The following is a 19564-nucleotide window of genomic DNA, read 5'->3' on the forward strand; positions in this document are numbered from 1 at the left end:
AGGGCGCACTTTATTTGGCGTTGAAGATATCCATAATATTTCTCGACTAACAATAAGTGCATTTACTAATACCAATTCTCACCTTTTAATTACATGCGCATGTCACGTTCATTATAACTTAGTATCGCTATACTATAGTATATATATATATATATGTATATATAAATATCAGACTATCTTTCCAATAACAGATTTATCGTTGCAAAAAGTAACGATATTACAAACGTTATGAGCTCAAAACTTGTAACATAAGCGCCAAACAAACGATAACAAATAAAGACATAAATATTTGCAACTGTGTCCTGACAAACAGCTAATTACATATAGATTGAAGATTCTTCAGATTTGTATCTTTGGCATTATCAAATAGGAAGGGAGGGATATTTCATCATGAATATCAATAATGATCTATATATTTATTAAATTGCTTCGGAAACAAAATTAATAGCCTTAAGAAGGACCATTCGGACTTTACATTGCTATGTTGCTTTGCTTTGTGATGCAGCGGATAGAGGAAATAATTTTTCCCATTCTTGCATTCTATCGGGATAGAAACCAGTCTTCATGGTAGGATTCAAGTTGATATCCAAGTAGTTACTTTTCTCGCTTTCAAACCTGTTCCACGTTATATTTCTACCATTTGGAATGGGTTGGCCAGTTTGTACGAAGCTGGACCACATAGATGTATACAGTTCCACCATAGGAATCTCAGGTGCAGTCTTATTAAAATATGGAAAGTTACTCTTTATGTAGTATAAGTATTGCAAATCATCTTGATGTTCGACGCCTAGAATTAGAAGAAAACAGTGTAATCAATCGTTCAACGTGATTATTGAGTGGACTTACCGTAGGGTGTCGTAGCATTCCACATTGTAAAGCTATAACGGCCTTGATAAGTAAATTTATAAAGATACACCGGAGCTTTGGAGTTTTCAGCTATTAACTTCGCCCCACGATATTGTGAAAATATAATTACGCTGTCCGCATAGAGCTGCAAATTGATTTTACAATTTCTTCGATTATCAGTATCGACGGTGAATTTGTTAAAGGAATAATTTAGCAGTTCATACATGAGCAAGACCATTTCTGTTAGACGAACCGAGTGGTTCGTCATTCAAATAAAACTTCCGCAATTCTGTACTAATATTTTTCGATCTTGGCGTGTTACGTTCGTATATGAAACTAATCGGTGCTACGTGATACCAATTCTCGTTCATATTGCGATATATGTTGCCATTGTTTCTGGTGATATTTTCGAACGCTAAAAGAAACAAGCGATCCGTAATTAGGGAACAGCTTCGATTATTTTATAATTGTGATTCAATTTACCAACTATGCGACTTACTGACGACTATCCCACCAAGTTCATCTTTCGTTACTCCAAATATGGCTGGGACTTGATAAAACTTTCCTTGTCGAATAAGATCGATGGGTTGAGCTGGTAGAAATCGTTCCATTCCTGGAACTTCCGGTTCTACGACGGGTTTCCAGAGCACAATTGGATCTCCGTACCATTCCTGGAATGTAAGAAGTATTAGAAACCTCTAAGTATCCACTAAATTATAAGAAAGAAATCATTTCTCTTAGATATGAACTAACAAAAAATTCAGATATAGTCTTGGTAAAGTTGGCTACAGGCTTTGATCTGAGACAAGCCAACATGTCTTTGGTGTTGTTAATGGGACAATTCAAAAGTTTCGCTTGTTTTTCTGCGATATCTCTTTGGTGGGTTGGATAAGGTTCCGTGAGTAAGGGGGAGCCACTCATATCGATCACCCTGTGGAATAGATTTTTGGACATTGGTGATAACATGTGCAAGAAAGTACTGAGCCCTCCGACGCTGCAGCCGCTGATGGTCACGGAGTTTGGATCTCCTCCGAAAGCAACGATGTTCCTTTGAATCCAACGAAGCGCTATTACCTGATCTTTCAAACCTAGATTTCCTGGAGCCAGTGAATCGCCCGTTGCTATAAAACCTATGAAATCCATATTTATATATTTTATATATCCTTGGATATATAATTGGAAAAATAGAAGGAAAATGATCATTGGTATATCGTGTGTTATAAATGCCTAAATGCCTAAATTACCTAACGTGGCAAGGCGATAATTTACAGTAACCAAAACGATATCGTGGTCCAGCAAATATTCGGGACCATAGTTAAAGCTCTGAGCGGAAGACTGGTAGAAACCGCCTGGATGGAAGAAAACCAACACTGGCAATGATACATTTTCATTTTTTGAAGACAGCTGCAACGTTTAAACAATTCCATAAATATATATTTTATATCTTGATGAATTAAACACGCTGTAGACGAGCCGGAAAAAGTAGGACATACTTTTTTAGTATAGACATTTAAACGCAAGCAATCTTCAGATATTGGCTCGATACGCTCCACATTTGGACATGCAGGACCTTCTTCGGAGGCATCGAAAACATCGTTCCAGTCTGCTGCTGGAGTGGCAACCTGTATTGTGAGAAAATTGTAAGGATTATTCCCACCGATGTGCCATAAATACTCGCATAAAAGGAAATACGCAAAGTACTCTTTGTTTGCATAGTTGAAGGCTGACGATAAGTTTGACAAATGTCCACGAACGAGGATGTTTCCAGGATTAATAAAATTACGATAGAGGCAAGAATGAGAAACTCACCTGAAAACGTCGTTCTCCTGTGGGAGGCTCGGCATATCTCACGCCACGGAAGGAATAAATCTCCTTTCCGAGCCTTGAAGTTAGAACAGAGCCGCGGATTTTTCCAATTGGCGCTACCGCTTCCGGATGTGCTGTGCAATATAAAACGTTACCGATTCCGATGATACAAAACAAAAGCAGTAGCTTCATCTTTTCGTTTGACAGTAATTCTTTTCTCATGAATATCGCTGTTTCCGTGAACGAGGAAAATCAGTCAGCTAAATTATTGTGGACGGTTGCTCACGTAGACGGTTAAGAGACACTGAAGGCTAAGAAAGAGAGAAGAACGTTTTATACTCTAGTTGAAGGGAAAAAGCTAACCATAATTATCTTAATATATTCGATCGTGAAAAACCAAAACATAGCCATCATAGTTTTACAAATTACTGTAACATATTGTCCATCTGTTCTTTGATAGTGTATAATTAAATATCGCTAGGTTATCGAATGTATTTAGTAACATCTATAACGTGAAAAATATAAAATCGTAGACGGTGATGAAAAATTGGAAAAATTGAACATAAAAATATTTATCGGTGAAATAACTAATACTTGTACTCGCACGTATATCCGTATCTTCAAACTACTTTTCCTTATTTACTGGAACTCATTTTTATAGAATTACGTGTATTGCGATACCATAGAGTTACATAACTATCTGCTATTGCGTGCAAGTGATAAGGAAGAAACGAAAGAATCATCAATTGTCTGTATTCTTATCACGTCTTTAGTTTTGGAAAACAATACGAAAAACACGTGGAAGATTAGGCACTGTTTAAAAATGTGCCTTTTTTTACTGTCTTTTTTTGTTACTTTTTATTTCTCTATTTTTATTGTACATTTTATTGTACATAATTTTTGCGTTATCTAGATTTCTTAGTTTCACTTTCTACTCATCTTCAGTTTCTTCAGTTACCTCGTCCGTTTCTCCTTCTTCTTTTTCCTCGTTTTCTTCTTCTTTCTCTTCTCCTTTCTCTTCTCCCTCTTCCTCTTCTTCTTCTTCTTCTCTTTCTTCTTCAGGTCTTTCCAATTTCTTTCTTCGCTTTGTCCTTCTACGATGCTTTTTGCCCAATAATTTCTCAGCTCGTTTCCTTTCCATTCTCTGCTTTTTTGCCAAGTCTGGATAGATACAAGGGTCATAGGTTGCTTCGTAAATAATCGGATCAATCGGCCGCTTTTTAACAACCCGCTTCTTCTTCGGCTCCGGACATTCGCCCATTTTGTATGGCTTTGTTTTTGGTAAAACTTTGCCGTAAACCTGCGACAAAATCAATAAATGGTTCCGTGGCTAAATGTTCAGAAAAATTGATTTAGTTTTTAATGGTTTTTACTTAAATCAACATACAGGCATCTCGAATATCGGTCTACCATATTTATCTTTTTCACGCGGCGGTCTTTTTTCAACAGGACTTCGAGGTCTCGGTGGTTTCGCCAAAGATTCAACTCTTCCAGAAGCTGTAGCCGCCAAAGCACTTTTTTTCACGGTAAAAGCATCAGTTCTGATAGTCTTACTTTTATGAATATTTGGTTTGGCCAATTCTTCCATACGTGCGGATGCTGAAACAAACAATAACGTACACGCAAGCTTGTCAACGTCGACTAACTTTTTATGAATTTGGCCGCAGACCTTTAGCATTCAAAGCTGCTTTCGTGATGCGTGTGGGATCATCTATGCATGGATGCGGTGCGAATCTCCAAGCGTGTTTCTCGAGTTTTCTTTTTTTAGCTTTCCGCTCTTCCTCTTCACTTTCGTACACTTCCTCCTCTCCTTCATCCGCTTCTGTAACTTTTCCATTCTCACGGCTTTTAGATTTCTCTGTTCTCGTATCGTCGGGCTTACGCTTTTTTCCTCTTCTCTCGCCCTCTTCCTTTTCCCTGTATTCGGCGAAAGCTATTCTACCTCTCTCCTCCCCTTCCTCGATTATCATCTTCTTAAAAGCTTTTGACTGTTTGTCCTTTTTATCTTTTATCGTCTTGTACGATGGTACAGCCAGAAAATCTAACCAAGGAGTAATCTAGCGATTCAAGAGATTAAAAAGCTGTTTACCGTGCTTATTCGTGAATGGAATATGCACGTGGACATGAAATTAATGTAAATGTATTTTAGAAGTGGTCACCACTAAAAATTACAAAAGTAATCTGTATTGGATCATTGCTTTTCAGAATCTACTCTTTTCGTTAACATACTGTTTTAACGCGCAAGTAATTATTTCATAAGCTTTCAAACAATTTCTCTCGAAAAACTTCTTTAAGTTGCGCCACTTCGAATATACACACGTACAAAAATTCATGTGCACATGCGATATAAATTCATTTTACTTGATAGGAAAGCGCAGTTCGTTTTATGCCATAAGGCGTAAATAGCTCCTCTATTTCTTCTTTGGTTAATTGTTCAGGACAATCGAGCAATTTCTTCGCTAAAGCCAGCTTCCTCAGTCTGTCTTCGTCCAGCTTTCGTTTCTCATGCGACATCAATCTGGATGGTTTGCATTCTTCGGGAAGAATGACACGGGGCAGGCTTAGCTCGATGATTCTTTGAGACGGCTGGTAGTTTAATGCTGCTGGTGAAACCTTGTAATAAACTCGACCAAAATCGACCAGTTTTATATTTGGTAGAGACAACAAAATCGTTCTCTTAGATGGAATTGCTTTCAGTGCCGCTTTCGAGATAGCGAGGTCTAATTTGCAGTGAATGCTTTCGTCGATTCTTTCCTTCGGTTTGGACAACATTTTGATTCTTTTCTTTAGCTGAGATAATGGCTTCGATGGACGAACCTGAGGAATGTTACACGTTGTAACGTGTAAAAGTATGTACAAATCTTTCAAATTTAGAATTTTTCGTATAATATTTAAATAAAGGTTTGTTTCGCCTATTGAATTATCAGGTATAAAATAAAAATCTGCTTTTTCAATAAATGCATAAATATCCGCAATTTATTTACGACTAACTATAGGCTCAGGTTGCGGAAGCTTTTTCGGTATAGCATTGAATTTCGCCCAGGCATTGAAACGCGCCCAATCAGCCGGTGTCGCCAGCCATCCTTTCAATCGTAATTTACGTTTAATTTTTCTAAAAGTCACAATGTTAAAAAGATTTTTATCTACTCGACACGCTGACAAAAAGATTACGCTTACTTCCCCTTGAGTCTCGACTTATCTACTTTTCTTAATCTGCCAGCTGCTGCTCTAGGGGATCCGCTTCTTGTTGTTTCCTTCGTTTCCTTCGTAATTTGACCTTTCCTCGAAACCGTGCTCCTTACGGGTTTTTTTACTTTTACAGCCATTTTTTACAACTTTTCAGAACTAGTTTCTAATCTCTACACGAATGCTTCATAACATGGGATTAGATTCGAGAGAATAATAGAAAATAAACTTCTTTATCAACGACACCTTTGCGAATTTAGCTCATTGTACAGGTTAAATGTTTCATCAATTTACCAACGAAGAAGAGAATATTAAGATGGTTAACGATGATACTTTTCGTTGTGCGTTACGATTTTGCGTTAAATTTCTCATTTTCGATATAGCTATTTCATTTTATGCGACTTTATTGTATCCGTGTTACGTGAACCGAGGCTGCCACGTTTTAAAAGAGATCAAGCCTTCGTTTGTTTTTCGCCGACGCAAATGTCCGTGTTAAATAGAAATTAGTAAATATCGAGACATTTTATAGACGTTCTTTATTTTATATTACATCGTTTATGGATTATGAGTTATCTTTTTTCCTGAAACGCGGATTTCGCGTTGCATTTTTTCATCATTTGCAAGTAATTCTCGAAATCGTCGTATGGCTCGGTACGAATCATGCAATTTTTCGGTTTCGCGAGTTCATGCAATCGTTTTGAACATCCTTTATTCCTAGCCGCAGTGATACGAGCATAAGTATCCAGTAAAAATCTCTTCTTCCTCGATTCTTGCGCGTCCTTCGATTGTTCGCTGCTATTTATCAATTTATGATGTCCTTGTTTCACTAAGGAATATTTATTATACAATTGCAGAATTCCGTAGTAATAAATTTCGACATTTCTTTATGTACACCTGATACGTTCAAGATTCTTTCTAACTCGGGAACGAGAACTCTCCAAAAATCACACTCAGGCTTTAACAAACCACCGCGATTACAAGCGATAAAGGAGATTTAAACGAATAATTCGCGATAGCAAATAAAGAAAGACTTTAAACAGGCCAAAAATGCAAATTAGCAAAACAATACATTGAAGCACTTAGTTTAGGGGGTTCTTCAAACTGATGAGGGTTCGATAAAAAATGAAGGTAACGCTTGGAGGGTTCTCTTTAAACTACCTGTATTTATGGGAGAGCTTTTAACGCTAAAGTTGGATATATTAGACACGTTTGTGCCTGGTTTTCGTTTAGGTTGGGCTAATTTGTTTAACGAATCCGTAATTTGATAAGATAATGCTCCACGTTTTACCTGTAATGTTAAGACGACTAAAATATTCTTCGTGTATCTTTATGTTTGTGATACTTACATTGAAGGCATTGTAGTTACTGGTTTTATCGATTCTTTTTCTTGGTTTCGCTAGTTTTTCAAATCTTGGTACATTATCTTGACAAACATCCGTGTTCATATCGTTAATTTAATCGTAAAATTGTTATCTAAATCGAGACTCGGGAAGCTGTAATGTAAATCGTGAAAGCAACAGAAAATTTAGAAAAATTTACCTTAGGGTTAAATGTTGATTGGTGACAGTGAAGCGATCATAAAATAAAGATGTTTGCAAACTTCAATTCTTTCTTGGTAATAGATCCAACAAACAGTAACCGTGAACAAAATTTCAAGTTCCCCCGCAAAATCTGCCGATTGGCGAAATTAATACTCTAAATTTCCGTCCTACGATGTTGAAATTCGAGTAAATACAGCGTTTTCCCGTTTTCCTAGTTTCCTCATTTTCACTAATATAATTTTCCACATAATAGACACGAAATAACGCCAAAATCTGTTATCAAAAACCATCGTAATAAACGAAGAACTTATTGGTGCGCTCCTAGAAGAGTAAAAAGTACAGTTATTGTAGGAAATTTCGACAATTCGTTGACACAGAAGAAAAATATAAAAAAAGTAAAATACTAATGAATACTTTCATATCGTCGTATTTTCGATAAGTTTTTTTTTTAATTTACCAATAACAAATACTTCGAGATAAACAACAAATAAAATGCTATATTTATTTACAGAGGCATCATAAGAAAAAACGAAAAACTATGAAAAGCCTAAGACGCATTGATATCTTAGCGCAGCCTAAATCTATAAAACATAAAGTAGAACATAAGAATCAGTTTTCTACAGTAAATATTTATCTTTCTAGCTTGAAAATTTATTTCGTGGTACTAATATATAATTTTTTGGTACATCAAGGTAAGCAAATCTGCTCAAAGGTATCAAATTCCAAAAAGGTCTATTTCATCGGATCAAAAAAGTACCATTTACCAACGTAAAACATTCAGAATAAAAAAGTTTAAAGGTACACGTGAGTTGCCAATGAACTCGACGTTGAAGGATTGTTCAACAATTATATTACCTAAGAAACTAGGTGTCCGATTATTTGCTTTAGGTTTTTATTTATATTTTTACTAATATTATTTTTCTATCTTTTCACTATACTAACTAGTCTAAGATTAATTATTCATTTATTCATAATAGTAAAAAAGAAACTTAAAGAATTAGCAAATTCTAACAATACGTAAGAAAGGCTGATCGAAGACGAGAAGACTGCAAAGTCGCGCAATATATCAGTAAGAAAAATTTTAAATGAAATGAGAAAATAATTGACGTAACTATAATGTACTATAAAACAACTTTATTCAATGCGTACAAAAATATTAATGGACGGCGTAAGGTACACGTATAGTTATACTGCAAATATAGTTAAATAGCAGTTAAATATCATTTTATACTTATCTAAAATGTCGAGAAATGGACGGATTATACAATAATCTTTAGTCGAGAACTATACGTTACGTAACTATGTGTTACATTACCACATTCATTCGTTTAACTCTGAATTGGTATGTAAAATACGAAAAATATGATTAATTTTGTGAACACATCTCATACAAAGATTAAAAAACTAGTAAATATAGCTAGATGTATTTTCTAAAAGTTTTTTTTATCGAATGTACATATATTCATCTGTTAAAAAAATTTACCTTATTTACCTACTAAGTATGTAAGCAAATATAATCATAGCTATCGTAGCTATTATCGAATGCTCTATAGCTGATGCACCGGCATTACAATCTACAATTCTTCTAGCTCTCATAAAGTCTGGGCCTAAATACGCACTAAACTCTCTTTTTTCTGGTGGTATTACTACTAACTGCTGTGTAGCGTCCTGGAAAATCAAATCGCTATAAGGCGGCTGACTGTAAAACATACTAAAACTAAATTCGTCCTGTTCTTTTCTGCCATAAAATTGTTGGGCGTAAATAAACAAGTTTATGTAAGCGTTTATTTGTGTCTCGTTATATCCATAATATCCACCACGTGTAACTATTGCATTCGCTGCCACTTTTCCTAAATTGCAATGTATGTAATCGGTTGTTGGTCGACGAGTGCCGTCTGGGCAAAGCAATTCAAAATCTTTAGTGAAAGTATTACGTGCCCACGTTTCTCGTCGTTTTCCGTCTGTATTTTCTGCGACTGTTGTGTGCTTCACAAAAGCTACATCTCCGCCCCCCTCGACTAAACATCTAAAGGCACCAGTATACCCATAATAATCTTCAGATGCATCTCTACGACAGTACTGGAAGCTGGCACCATGGCACAGATCACACATATTGTCATATGGCACTCCTACAATAAGTTAACATGCAACGTATAATTTTGCACAGATCTACGATCACTTATAGTTCAAGAATTGCAATTACCTGTATTGTATTCGGTACTAAGCGCGCCCGGAATGCAAGATTTACTAAAATATTCCGCAGCAGCGTGAACTGAATCACAACCATAACCCCTGATCCATGTATTTGAAATAAGATATGCTAACGGATACACCCAACCTGCCGCTGTATTGATTCCTGTATGACAAGTGTTCTTATTTTTTAGATAAGTTAAATCTGTGTTGTCATCCTCCTCTTTTGCCACTGCAACCACATAATATTCTGGCGTAGGTAAATTGTAAACTTCAGATATAAATGGAATCAAATCAAAGCGTAAACCAGCAGTATATACGTCGCTGGTGTCTAATACTGCCACATCAGCAATTCTAAAAAAAAAAGAGAATGAATTTTGTTTTACACTAAATTCTCCTATTTTATCTGCAAACTTTTTCAATATTACATATATACATACCCACTTTGTATAGCCTGCATGCAATGAATTTGACTGTAACCTTTGTGACAATTTAATTCTGGCTTCAACAATTGCGCCTTTAATGCTATCTAATATGAAAATAAACATTAGTAATTATATTTAATTTAGAGGTATAATATTTATTTTTTTAAATCATTACCTTCATTTTTATACATTTTTCCATTTCTGGATCAGACGTAATACATAGGGTCATTTTACTGACGGGACAACGTCGCATTTCTAATATTACATCAAGGGATCTACCTAAATAACCAGTATACACTTGTTCTTTTTCACTTAATTCCATGAAATCTCTGGCTGTATCCTAAAATTATACAGTTTAAAATAAAATTATCTTAAAAAAGGTAACAATAATGTCAAAAAGAATATTGTATTTACAGAAAAAATCAAATTATGATGCATTCCATATTTAGGTGCAGATTCAAATAAATTGAAAGTCTCTATTGGTTGTATGTTTGTTGATTCTGTGTTATCCCATGTATTCAAATCATTTCCATTATAGCTTCTTTCATTCCCGTTACGATTTTCAAAGTTATCTGTGCTATATTCATTTGGATTAACATATTCAGTGTTGTTAAATCTATTATTAAAATCTGGCCGATTTTCGAAACGATTGTCATAAAATTCGGTCGAATTTTTTGCGTTATGTCTGCGTAGTACCTGAACTGCTGTCTTTAAAAATCGCTGATATAATCGACGGGTTTCGATTTTTGTAGCAGACGATGTAACTATAGCGCGTGATGGAACTATACCCCAATTACAATATTTGTATTCACTAATCGGTTTACGAGTACCATCTCGACAAAGTAATTCAAATTGCTCCTTCTTTACAGAATCTTAAAAAAATTGATATTATTTACTAATATTGTAATATAGTTTAATGGTAAAGCCCTTTAATTAAAAACATACTAAAGTCAAATGTTGTTGATGTCATCTCATCCACAGTCGTGTCTACTAAGAAAGCAATTTCTCCTGCTTCTACCAAACATCTAAATGCTCCCTCATATCCTGCATAAGGATCTGAAGTTGTACACCTCTCTCCAGGTATCTTTCCAATACACAATTTACATAATTGATCAGAGTTATCACCTAAAATTTAAAATTGCTATAAAGAATATGGACATTAGGTAAAGTTATTATCAATCATACCTAATGGATTATATTTATCTATCAATGAATTTACAGCACAACTGGGCCCAAAATATTTGATGGTAGATTTAACATGATTATTACAATCTATAATTTCTAATCCACCTTCTTTCATAAGCTGTATAAAACAGAAAAATGACCAATTTTGGTTAATACAGTATATATTACATAGAAACATAGTAAAAAGAAATAATATTTACTGTATAAATTGGAATAACCCAACCAGCAAGCATCCCAAGGCCAGCAAAACAAGCCTTTTTACCCCTCAAATCACGTAAACTCTGGACATCTGGTAAAGATCCTTTTTTAATAACTGCTACCGCATATTGATAATTGACACCACTTTCATATATTTCCTGCATTAATGGGATTAAACTATGATAGCGTCCTGCCATGAAAATTTCACCAGCATCTAAAGTGGTTATATCTGCTTTTTCTTGATCCAACATAGCCATGCATCCTTCTTTATTAAATGCTTGTTTGCATTGCACAGAAATGTAACTACGCCCAAAATATGTTATTTCGCGATCAACTGCTCTTGAAAATGCTTTGCACTTATCCTGTTCAGCATCAGATATTGTACACCATGTAACAGTATTGTTGAGGTTTTGTCCTGTGAATGGATTTAAACATTGTTATTAATGCTAATCATAATCATAATCGATTTGTAAATATTTTTTGCAATTTGACATTTGTTATTTTTGAGGATAAACAACAATTAATAATTAGACAATAACAAACGGTTAGTCATTAAACAAAGTGAATATCGCGATACTAAACTATTAAAAAATAAAAGTATCCTTTATACCATATATAAAACGACAGGATAAACTGAAGAGTATTAAAATTAGATTTATGCAATTGTTTGGTAGCATTTTTATACTTTCTTCGTCTAAGCATTAATTGCTACGAAAGGCAACACCCATTACTTTAGTACTCTACAAACTTACTATACTATTACTATACTATGTGTATTATTCATTCACAGTGCTATAGGGTGTAGCGAACTGTAGTAAAATATCACTCATTCTCCAATTGTTAATTGAATATTCTAGTATTGATACAACATTTTCATTCGCTTTTCATACATTTATATTAATTTTAAAAGCTCACTAATGATTATATAACTAATACAATTAATAAATAAATTGAATATTGAAATTAATATCATTGCACATTTAGAAAATATAGTTATAAAATTTACTTTATTTACATAGAATTATGATACATAAAGTGATACTTTTGAATAATAAAGTAATCAGTTAAAAATATATAGATAATCTCTCATTTTTCAAAAAGATAATATAATTATCTTTTCTCATTTCAATTAACAAGTATTGTAACTACCGGATTGATTATCATAGCATTAAATAGTACAGGAATAGTAATCTTGCAATCAGTAATGAGTACAATGTCAGTAGTACAATTTGTTCTTCGGTAATATGGTTAATTGTTTGTGTTATAGCATAAATGCTTTATGTATGCTCAATTGAGCAACGTTGAACATTGATGATGTCCAGATTAAATTTCTGTATGTGTCATAATTGTGAATACGATGAATTAGAAAATATGTACATTTTGTGCAAAAAACGTATTCTTCTCGGTCCATTGACCGATGAATCTTTGAAGAACAAAGATAAAAAGTTTTGAAGAAAGATTGACTTTGTTTAAACAATCTATGAAAAATTATGTGAGAGTAACAAAATTTTGCTCGTAATTGCCTAATTTTTGTGCGTGATACCTCAAGGATACCTCACGTTTAACAAATCAATGCAGCTGTAATTTTTAACTATGCAAGCTGCAATGCGATTTGTATTAATTTTAATCACAATCTACTGTAAATAGGGAAAAGGATAAAAAGTATCAATGCTTTATAAACTTTCTCAGAATAAGAAAATGTTGCCATACTAATAAGTTTTTGTAAGACTGTTCAATGATTAATTTATGTATTTTTAAACTAAAGATACTTTACTTAAATACTTGTTATTCGGCATGGAAGTTGTTTGGAAGAATATAAAATTTAAATATATATTTGCCTGCATTTTAATTACATTTATTATTTCATGCCTGATAAGTATCGCACCTATAAGTATTGGTAAGTCTTTTATATATTTAATATAACAATGAATTACAAAGTGTTTAAATAAAATTTTAGATGAATGCAAGTGTGAAATAGCTACACAATCAAGTCAATACAGTAATAATAAATGGCAAAGTAATGATAATAAAATTTACAAAAAAACCTTACATCGTTTAGCTATACTTGTGCCATTTCGAGATCGCTTTGAAGAATTACTGATATTTGCTCCACATATGAAAAAATTTTTAGATAAACAAAATATAAATTATCACATATTTGTACTTAATCAGGTACATTCTGGTTAATTTAATTATTAATAAACTAAAACATGTTATTTAAATGTAATAATAATATCATGTATCTTTATAGGTTGATAGATTTAGATTTAATCGGGCCTCTCTTATAAATGTAGGCTTTCTTGAAATTAACAAAGAGTTTGATTATATAGCTATACATGATGTAGACTTGTTGCCTATAAATGATGAATTATTATATTCTTTCCCTAATAAGAGCCCATATCATATATCTTCCCCAGAGTTACATCCTAGATACCATTATACAACTTTTGTTGGTGGAATATTACTTATTAAAAGGTTCTTATTATAATAGTTATTATTGTATAAAATACTTATAAATTCATGTAAATTAAATTAACAAGAAAAATATTTCTGCAGAGAACATTTTATACAAGTGAATGGAATGTCTAATAAATATTGGGGATGGGGTCTTGAAGATGATGAATTTTATGTTAGATTGAAAGAAGCTGGATTAAGTGTTATAAGACCACAAAATATATCTACTGGAACACACAACACATTCAAGTAAGACACTCCGTAACAGATTTATATATACACTAAATATTAATATAAATAAATGTTCATAAATTAGTGATTGTGTTACATTTATTTATTGTAGACATATACATGACAGAAACCATAGGAAGCGAGATATGATAAAATGTTATAATCAACGGGAGGTTACTAGAAAACGAGATCGTCAAACTGGCTTAAATAACGTTTCTTATAAAATATTAGGTATGATTACAATGACTATTGAAGATACTCCATTAACAGTCCTTAATATTTCTCTAATGTGTGATAAAATGATTACACCTTGGTGCGAATGTGATAAAATACTTGGATCCAAGGATGGAAAATCAAAGGAGAAAAAGAAAGTTAATAATAACAAGTCTGCCACTGGATTGTAATTATTCTAATAAAAATTGTGTTAAAAGAAAAAAGAATACATATACACATATGTATAATCAAGTGTATTTACTATTGTTATAATGTCTTCTACCTTATATTATTCAAATGAGACAAATACAGGGTGACCACTTTCCTAGTTATTACAGTTACATGACATTATTGTCGCGGCACGCGACATTGCCTATGAATTAACCAGCGAAAGAATCACCCTATATAATTTCTCAAAATTTATAATCATATTTTTAACATACTACTTATATATTACCTATGTCATAGATAGTATAAATATCTTCAGCGATGAAGTAATCAGATAGCATAAAATTTGAATATGCAGAAGTATTATTATACTATTATCTTTCATACATCTTGTGTAAAAGATTTTAATTACTATTTCATTACTTTGCCCCTTCTCTTTTTCAAATAACATAATTGAATTCATATCCTTTTAACATTTTACTGATGCACAAATATTGGAGTATTATTGCCAATGATAAATTTAGAAGAACATCAGAAACAAATTTGTAGCAGATCTGTTTTTCTTATTTTACTACTAAAATATAAATCTTGTCAATAAGAAACATAAAGTATTGTATAACTTTAAGATAGATCGATAGACCATTATGCAGAAAATTATTTATAAGCAATGATTTAATACTGCAATCAATCACTTCAAATGGTCTTTTATATTACGCATATAATAATATTTGTACATATATATTTACATTTGAAGTAAGAACACTGGATTATACTATACAATAAATATAATTCTTAAGAGCACAATGGTACATATAGTACAATGACAAAAGAGATTTGACCTAAGTATTTATGATTTTAATATTACAGTTCTTAAGATGTAAAAAGAAAAATATAATTAAAATACAAAATTATGGCTACATAACTGCATTTAATTGCAGAATAAAATGTTCTCTTAATTCATTTGTACTAAAATCATCACCATCATTATTTTCATCAAAAATGTCTTGCACAGTTCCTGTTACAGTTTCTGCACTTTCATATTCAGTTGCTTTGCCAACTGAAGCTACATGTTCTGCGTCCTTTTCATCTATTTCAGATTCATTATTTGTATCATGAGCTTTTTCTGCTTTAATACTTATCTTCGTAGAATTTTGTGCCTCATCTATATCACTTCTGTTAAGATCTGTAAATTCTTCAGTAAGAAGTTCTTCCGTTAAAGCTGGTAATGGTGGTAATGGAAACCCATAAGAAAGCAGCTTATCATATTCATTTTTCCCATAAAGTTCCCAAATCTCTGTTGCCATGGATAAAACCTTTTCTGAAAATTCTTGTTTAGAGCTGTCTAGTAACATTTCATTAAATTTGCACATTTTTTCATCCAAAAGCTTTCTTCTTCTCATAACAGTTTGCATACTTAACATCTTCCTTCTGTAAGTGTTCGTGTTTTTTTCTGCTCTTTCAAGATATTTAGATGCTTTTTCCAACTTCCAATTAAGTTCCTTTATTTGATTATCCTTTTGTTTAATTTGCCCTTCAAGCTTTCTTTTTTGCTGAGATGCCAATGTTACAGTTTTTGTTAATTTTTTATTCATTTCTTCAAAATAGTTTACTCTGTTTGATAAGTCTTTTATCAATCTTCGTTTGGATTCTAAATTCTTTTTATTAAGTATTGTAGATTGTATGTTACTTGATCTTGTATTAATTCTAGATGTTTCCACTTCTTTGACTTGCATTTCAGGTCCTGTGGTTTTTATACTGTTTTCAAATTCTTTATAAATAATTAACTGGTCAGTTAACTTTGCAATTACATCCTCTTGAATTTGTATTCTTTCTAACAGATCTTCATAATCTGAGGAAACACAACTAGGATTATTTCCCAAGGAAGTTTGAACACCTTGTGTACAATTTTGTGATAGTAAATTAGTCCTTATCCTTTCTTCGTCATCAGAACATGTATGTTTGAAATAAGAAGGATAGTATGTTTTAGAACTATGAGTTGAATTGAAACTTGTAAACTCTCTGTCTTCATAAGGAAATTGATTCATTAGTGAAGTTTCTTTACTTACATACTCATTCTTTATTAGTGGATTATTAAAATTTCCATAAACAATACCTTTCAGATCTTTTGGTGTTTCTACTGTTATAACAGATGTAATGAGTAAATCATTTTCCTCAATTTTGGTAGCAGTACTGAATTCTTTAGATATTTGTGTTCCTGTTGTGTTAAGTGATAACTCTTCAATAATTTCAGTCACATCGTCAGGGTCACCAGTTACTTTGATAACAAATTTATCAGTTTCTATTTCTACATCATTTTTATTAATATCATTTGTTTGCTGAGAAAACAAAGGTAATTCATCTTTTATTTCTATTTCAGATGAGTCACTATTACTTGAAGAATTAATATCTTGATCTGAATTGCTTCTAAATGACTTCTTTATTGATCTCATTATTTCTTCTCTAGTTCTTCTCTTACGCTTCATAGCCGCTCTTATATTTGGTATAACATAAACTTCATCTTTAGTAAAATTTTCTTCTATGTCTTCATTGAAAACTTTCTTTTCATCTTTAATATAAATCATTTCATCATGTTCCAGTGCACTATTTTTCACTTTATTCATTTTTGATACAGTTTGCGATACAGATGTTTTTTCATCCCCACTTTCAGTACCAAATATTATTTCAACATTTTCTTCTTTGTCTGTAAGCATATGTCCGACTTCGTTTTTTATTGATAAATGATTTTTATTAACAGGCGAAGCAACTTTATAGTCATTAGTAGTAAATTCAACTTTATGATTATCAGTAGTAAATTCAACTTTATGGTTATCGGTAGTAAATTCAACTGTATGGTCATCAGTAGTAAATTCAACTTTTGTGTCCATTTTTTCTTCAATTTCACCTTCCTTTTGACTCTTAACCATCAACTTCTTCTCAATCTCATTTTTATAATTTTCATCTTCAGTAGATCCACCATCACAAATTTGTTTTAACTTCTCTTCAATTTCATCATAACTATCTTCAAGTGTGTTATGATCCATAACCTCTAATTTAATTTCTTTCTTTATAGTGGTATTTGATAGTTGTGTAGTTTCTGAATTGTTCATAAATAAGGATAATTTAATTTCCTTTCTATTATTGTTTGGTTGAACTTTCAGACTGTATTGCTCCACTAAATTATTAATATCAGTGAGGTTATCATCAGCAATCATCACAATATTTTGCCTTTGATGATTAACCTTAATGTTTTCTTCTCTCTTATCTTCTGTATATTTATGGGTATGTTTAAGATAATCTCTAGTAGTTTGTTGTATAGATAGTTCCTCAATCTCCTGAAAATCCAAATCTTTCTCTTCTAAATGTTCAATAGATGAATGCTCTGTATCATTTTCTGTATATTCTACATTATATTCACCTTGCAGTAAGTTTTCACCTTTCTTATTAAATATCTTAGTTCTTTTTTTAGGTGATTTTCTAGTAGATGTCACTGTAAATATAGAAGGAATTGCGTTCTTCTTCAGTCTAATTCTTCCACTTTGTGTTATAGACCATTCTTGAGGTTCAAAGTGTACGTGACAAAGAAATGAGTTATTTGATGGTTCCCAATCAGCTCTAGCAACACGCTCTTGCCAAATTTTTCTATACTTTGGATCACGTGGAAAACATTTCATAATATAACCTTTCTCACTACGATTGTTGCAGCCAACTGCTGCACAGCCTGGCATATTTTGACATCCAGAACTTGTTAAGGTTTCTGCAAATTATAGATAATAAATTCATAATACTAAGATGAACAATTCAATTTTATAAATCTAACCTAACTAACAATATATTTCCATATGTAACAAGTTAATCAAAATTAATATTTATTTTCATATATAATATGTATATCAGTTAATTTAAACATTTAATACGTTTAATTATACATAGCATAATTCAAACAAATATTGAATACAGAAATAATGCATAATGTAGATGCGAAAACATACTTTTTACTTTTCTAAGAATAAATTTAACTAAAAGATATTTAAAAGTACTTCTTCACGTGATGCAAACCTTTGTTCTTGAGTTGTAACTACTGATCGAAAGGGTTGACTCGGTCGTATACAAAACATTCTAAAAATTAGGCTATTCAAACGGTGTATTACGTTTTACAGACGCGGATAAATTTAAAAACTTCTTATATAAACTATTAGATTGTTATAACTTAAAGGAAGGCAAATATTTCTTGAATACTATAAATCTTCTGCCGGTAATGTATGGTGTAAAAAAAACCGAAACCCGTTCACCTCACCCATTAACTCTATTCAAGGTCTATTATTACACGTTGCAACTTGTAAATTTACTATGTTATTTACTAATTTCGTGTGATCAATATTGACGCAAATATACAAAAAAAAAAAAAAAAAAAAAAATATACAAAGTTAAACAACCAGACAATGGTAAACTTGTGTTGAGATGTATTTCTCGCTACGCAATGGAAATGTCTGGACGTAATATGGCTACCTCGAAAATCGAATAATAAATAGGTTAATTGTTAACTTACGTTTCGAATAAAATTAAATATATATTTCTATCAATACCAATGTAGTCTCTGTACATTATTTAATCTTATTATACCTGCCTTTTGAATTCTATTTTCAAGTCATTATATGCCATCTTTATTGACGGTGCACAAAAAAATAAAAGATTTATAACAACCTGCACATTATATAAATTACCAACTATACTGCATTTTGAAAAATTGATCACTCTAATTATGTATGAACACTTATTTTTATATTCATCACATGGTGCACTACATCGTCTACATCCACCGTTTCATATTGTTTTATATTACATCATTTAAATAAATCCCACGTGAAATATTTTCTTATTTTGTTTTGTATTGATATAGTTTAAATAAATTGTTATCAAGTTCTCAAGTAAAAATAAAGAAGATTATACATACATTGCATTCATTTTATCCTTTATTGTGGAACGATAGATAGGGTTAGTATCTGAACAGCGGTTCTTTCACTTAAGCTTAAGAGTAACGGCAAATACGCATTAAACGTCTATTTCACCAATTTTCTTATGCCTCGTTCTTTTGTATAATTGAAGTGAGCAATTGCTTTTAGT

The 19564-nt window shown here is 32.2% G+C and overlaps 7 protein-coding genes across 14 annotated transcripts; 2 read left to right on the forward strand and 5 right to left on the reverse strand.

The window, feature by feature from the left end:
- Nucleotides 1-401: 401 nt before the first annotated feature.
- On the reverse strand, nt 402-3344 carry LOC126873720 (esterase E4-like). 2 transcript variants are annotated; one of them, XM_050634894.1, is made up of 9 exons: nt 3247-3344; nt 2656-2963; nt 2340-2468; nt 2091-2250; nt 1600-1976; nt 1346-1517; nt 1071-1261; nt 847-991; nt 402-787 (listed from the first exon to the last, which is right to left on the reverse strand). In XM_050634894.1, the coding sequence occupies exons 2-9, from the start codon at nt 2872-2874 to the stop codon at nt 480-482; spliced, it is 1701 nt and encodes a 566-aa protein (XP_050490851.1). In that variant the 5' UTR covers nt 2875-2963; nt 3247-3344; the 3' UTR covers nt 402-479. The 2 variants fall into 2 exon arrangements, with proteins under 2 accessions (XP_050490851.1, XP_050490850.1); XM_050634893.1 differs by having other exon boundaries at nt 3082-3259.
- LOC126873885 (glutamic acid-rich protein-like) lies at nt 3115-5978 on the reverse strand. Its single transcript, XM_050635219.1, has 6 exons — nt 5930-5978; nt 5644-5846; nt 5014-5469; nt 4322-4709; nt 4040-4251; nt 3115-3952 (listed from the first exon to the last, which is right to left on the reverse strand). The coding sequence occupies exons 1-6, from the start codon at nt 5976-5978 to the stop codon at nt 3584-3586; spliced, it is 1677 nt and encodes a 558-aa protein (XP_050491176.1). The 3' UTR covers nt 3115-3583.
- LOC126873751 (uncharacterized) lies at nt 5845-7650 on the reverse strand. 2 transcript variants are annotated; one of them, XM_050634954.1, is made up of 4 exons: nt 7378-7650; nt 7185-7311; nt 6997-7126; nt 5845-6664 (listed from the first exon to the last, which is right to left on the reverse strand). In XM_050634954.1, the coding sequence occupies exons 2-4, from the start codon at nt 7281-7283 to the stop codon at nt 6408-6410; spliced, it is 486 nt and encodes a 161-aa protein (XP_050490911.1). In that variant the 5' UTR covers nt 7284-7311; nt 7378-7650; the 3' UTR covers nt 5845-6407. The 2 variants fall into 2 exon arrangements, with proteins under 2 accessions (XP_050490911.1, XP_050490910.1); XM_050634953.1 differs by having other exon boundaries at nt 7185-7650.
- On the forward strand, nt 7552-8347 carry LOC126873886 (uncharacterized). Its single transcript, XM_050635220.1, has 4 exons — nt 7552-7565; nt 7633-7774; nt 7891-8001; nt 8072-8347. Exons 1-4 carry the CDS (start codon nt 7552-7554, stop codon nt 8288-8290), a joined length of 486 nt encoding a protein of 161 aa, XP_050491177.1. The 3' UTR covers nt 8291-8347.
- A 151-nt stretch (nt 8348-8498) lies between these two features.
- LOC126873708 (melanotransferrin) lies at nt 8499-12130 on the reverse strand. The gene is made up of 9 exons (XM_050634865.1): nt 11988-12130; nt 11380-11792; nt 11180-11297; nt 10940-11119; nt 10409-10866; nt 10170-10334; nt 10010-10098; nt 9583-9923; nt 8499-9508 (listed from the first exon to the last, which is right to left on the reverse strand). The coding sequence occupies exons 1-9, from the start codon at nt 12052-12054 to the stop codon at nt 8868-8870; spliced, it is 2472 nt and encodes an 823-aa protein (XP_050490822.1). The 5' UTR covers nt 12055-12130; the 3' UTR covers nt 8499-8867.
- Nucleotides 12131-13125: 995 nt separating this feature from the next.
- On the forward strand, nt 13126-14523 carry LOC126873742 (beta-1,4-galactosyltransferase 7). Its single transcript, XM_050634940.1, has 5 exons — nt 13126-13274; nt 13335-13549; nt 13629-13852; nt 13934-14080; nt 14175-14523. The coding sequence occupies exons 1-5, from the start codon at nt 13172-13174 to the stop codon at nt 14464-14466; spliced, it is 981 nt and encodes a 326-aa protein (XP_050490897.1). The 5' UTR covers nt 13126-13171; the 3' UTR covers nt 14467-14523.
- LOC126873699 (uncharacterized) lies at nt 14449-19547 on the reverse strand. 6 transcript variants are annotated; one of them, XM_050634832.1, is made up of 2 exons: nt 19395-19547; nt 14449-18197 (listed from the first exon to the last, which is right to left on the reverse strand). In XM_050634832.1, exon 2 carries the CDS (start codon nt 18166-18168, stop codon nt 15358-15360), a length of 2811 nt encoding a protein of 936 aa, XP_050490789.1. In that variant the 5' UTR covers nt 18169-18197; nt 19395-19547; the 3' UTR covers nt 14449-15357. The 6 variants fall into 6 exon arrangements, with proteins under 6 accessions (XP_050490789.1, XP_050490791.1, XP_050490793.1 ...); XM_050634834.1 differs by lacking the exon at nt 19395-19547 and adding an exon at nt 19068-19372; XM_050634836.1 differs by lacking the exon at nt 19395-19547 and adding an exon at nt 18990-19044.
- Between the last annotated feature and the right edge of the window lie 17 nt (nt 19548-19564).

This window comes from Bombus huntii, chromosome 15 (assembly GCF_024542735.1).
Source record: "Bombus huntii isolate Logan2020A chromosome 15, iyBomHunt1.1, whole genome shotgun sequence".
Lineage (NCBI taxonomy): Eukaryota > Metazoa > Arthropoda > Insecta > Hymenoptera > Apidae > Bombus > Bombus huntii.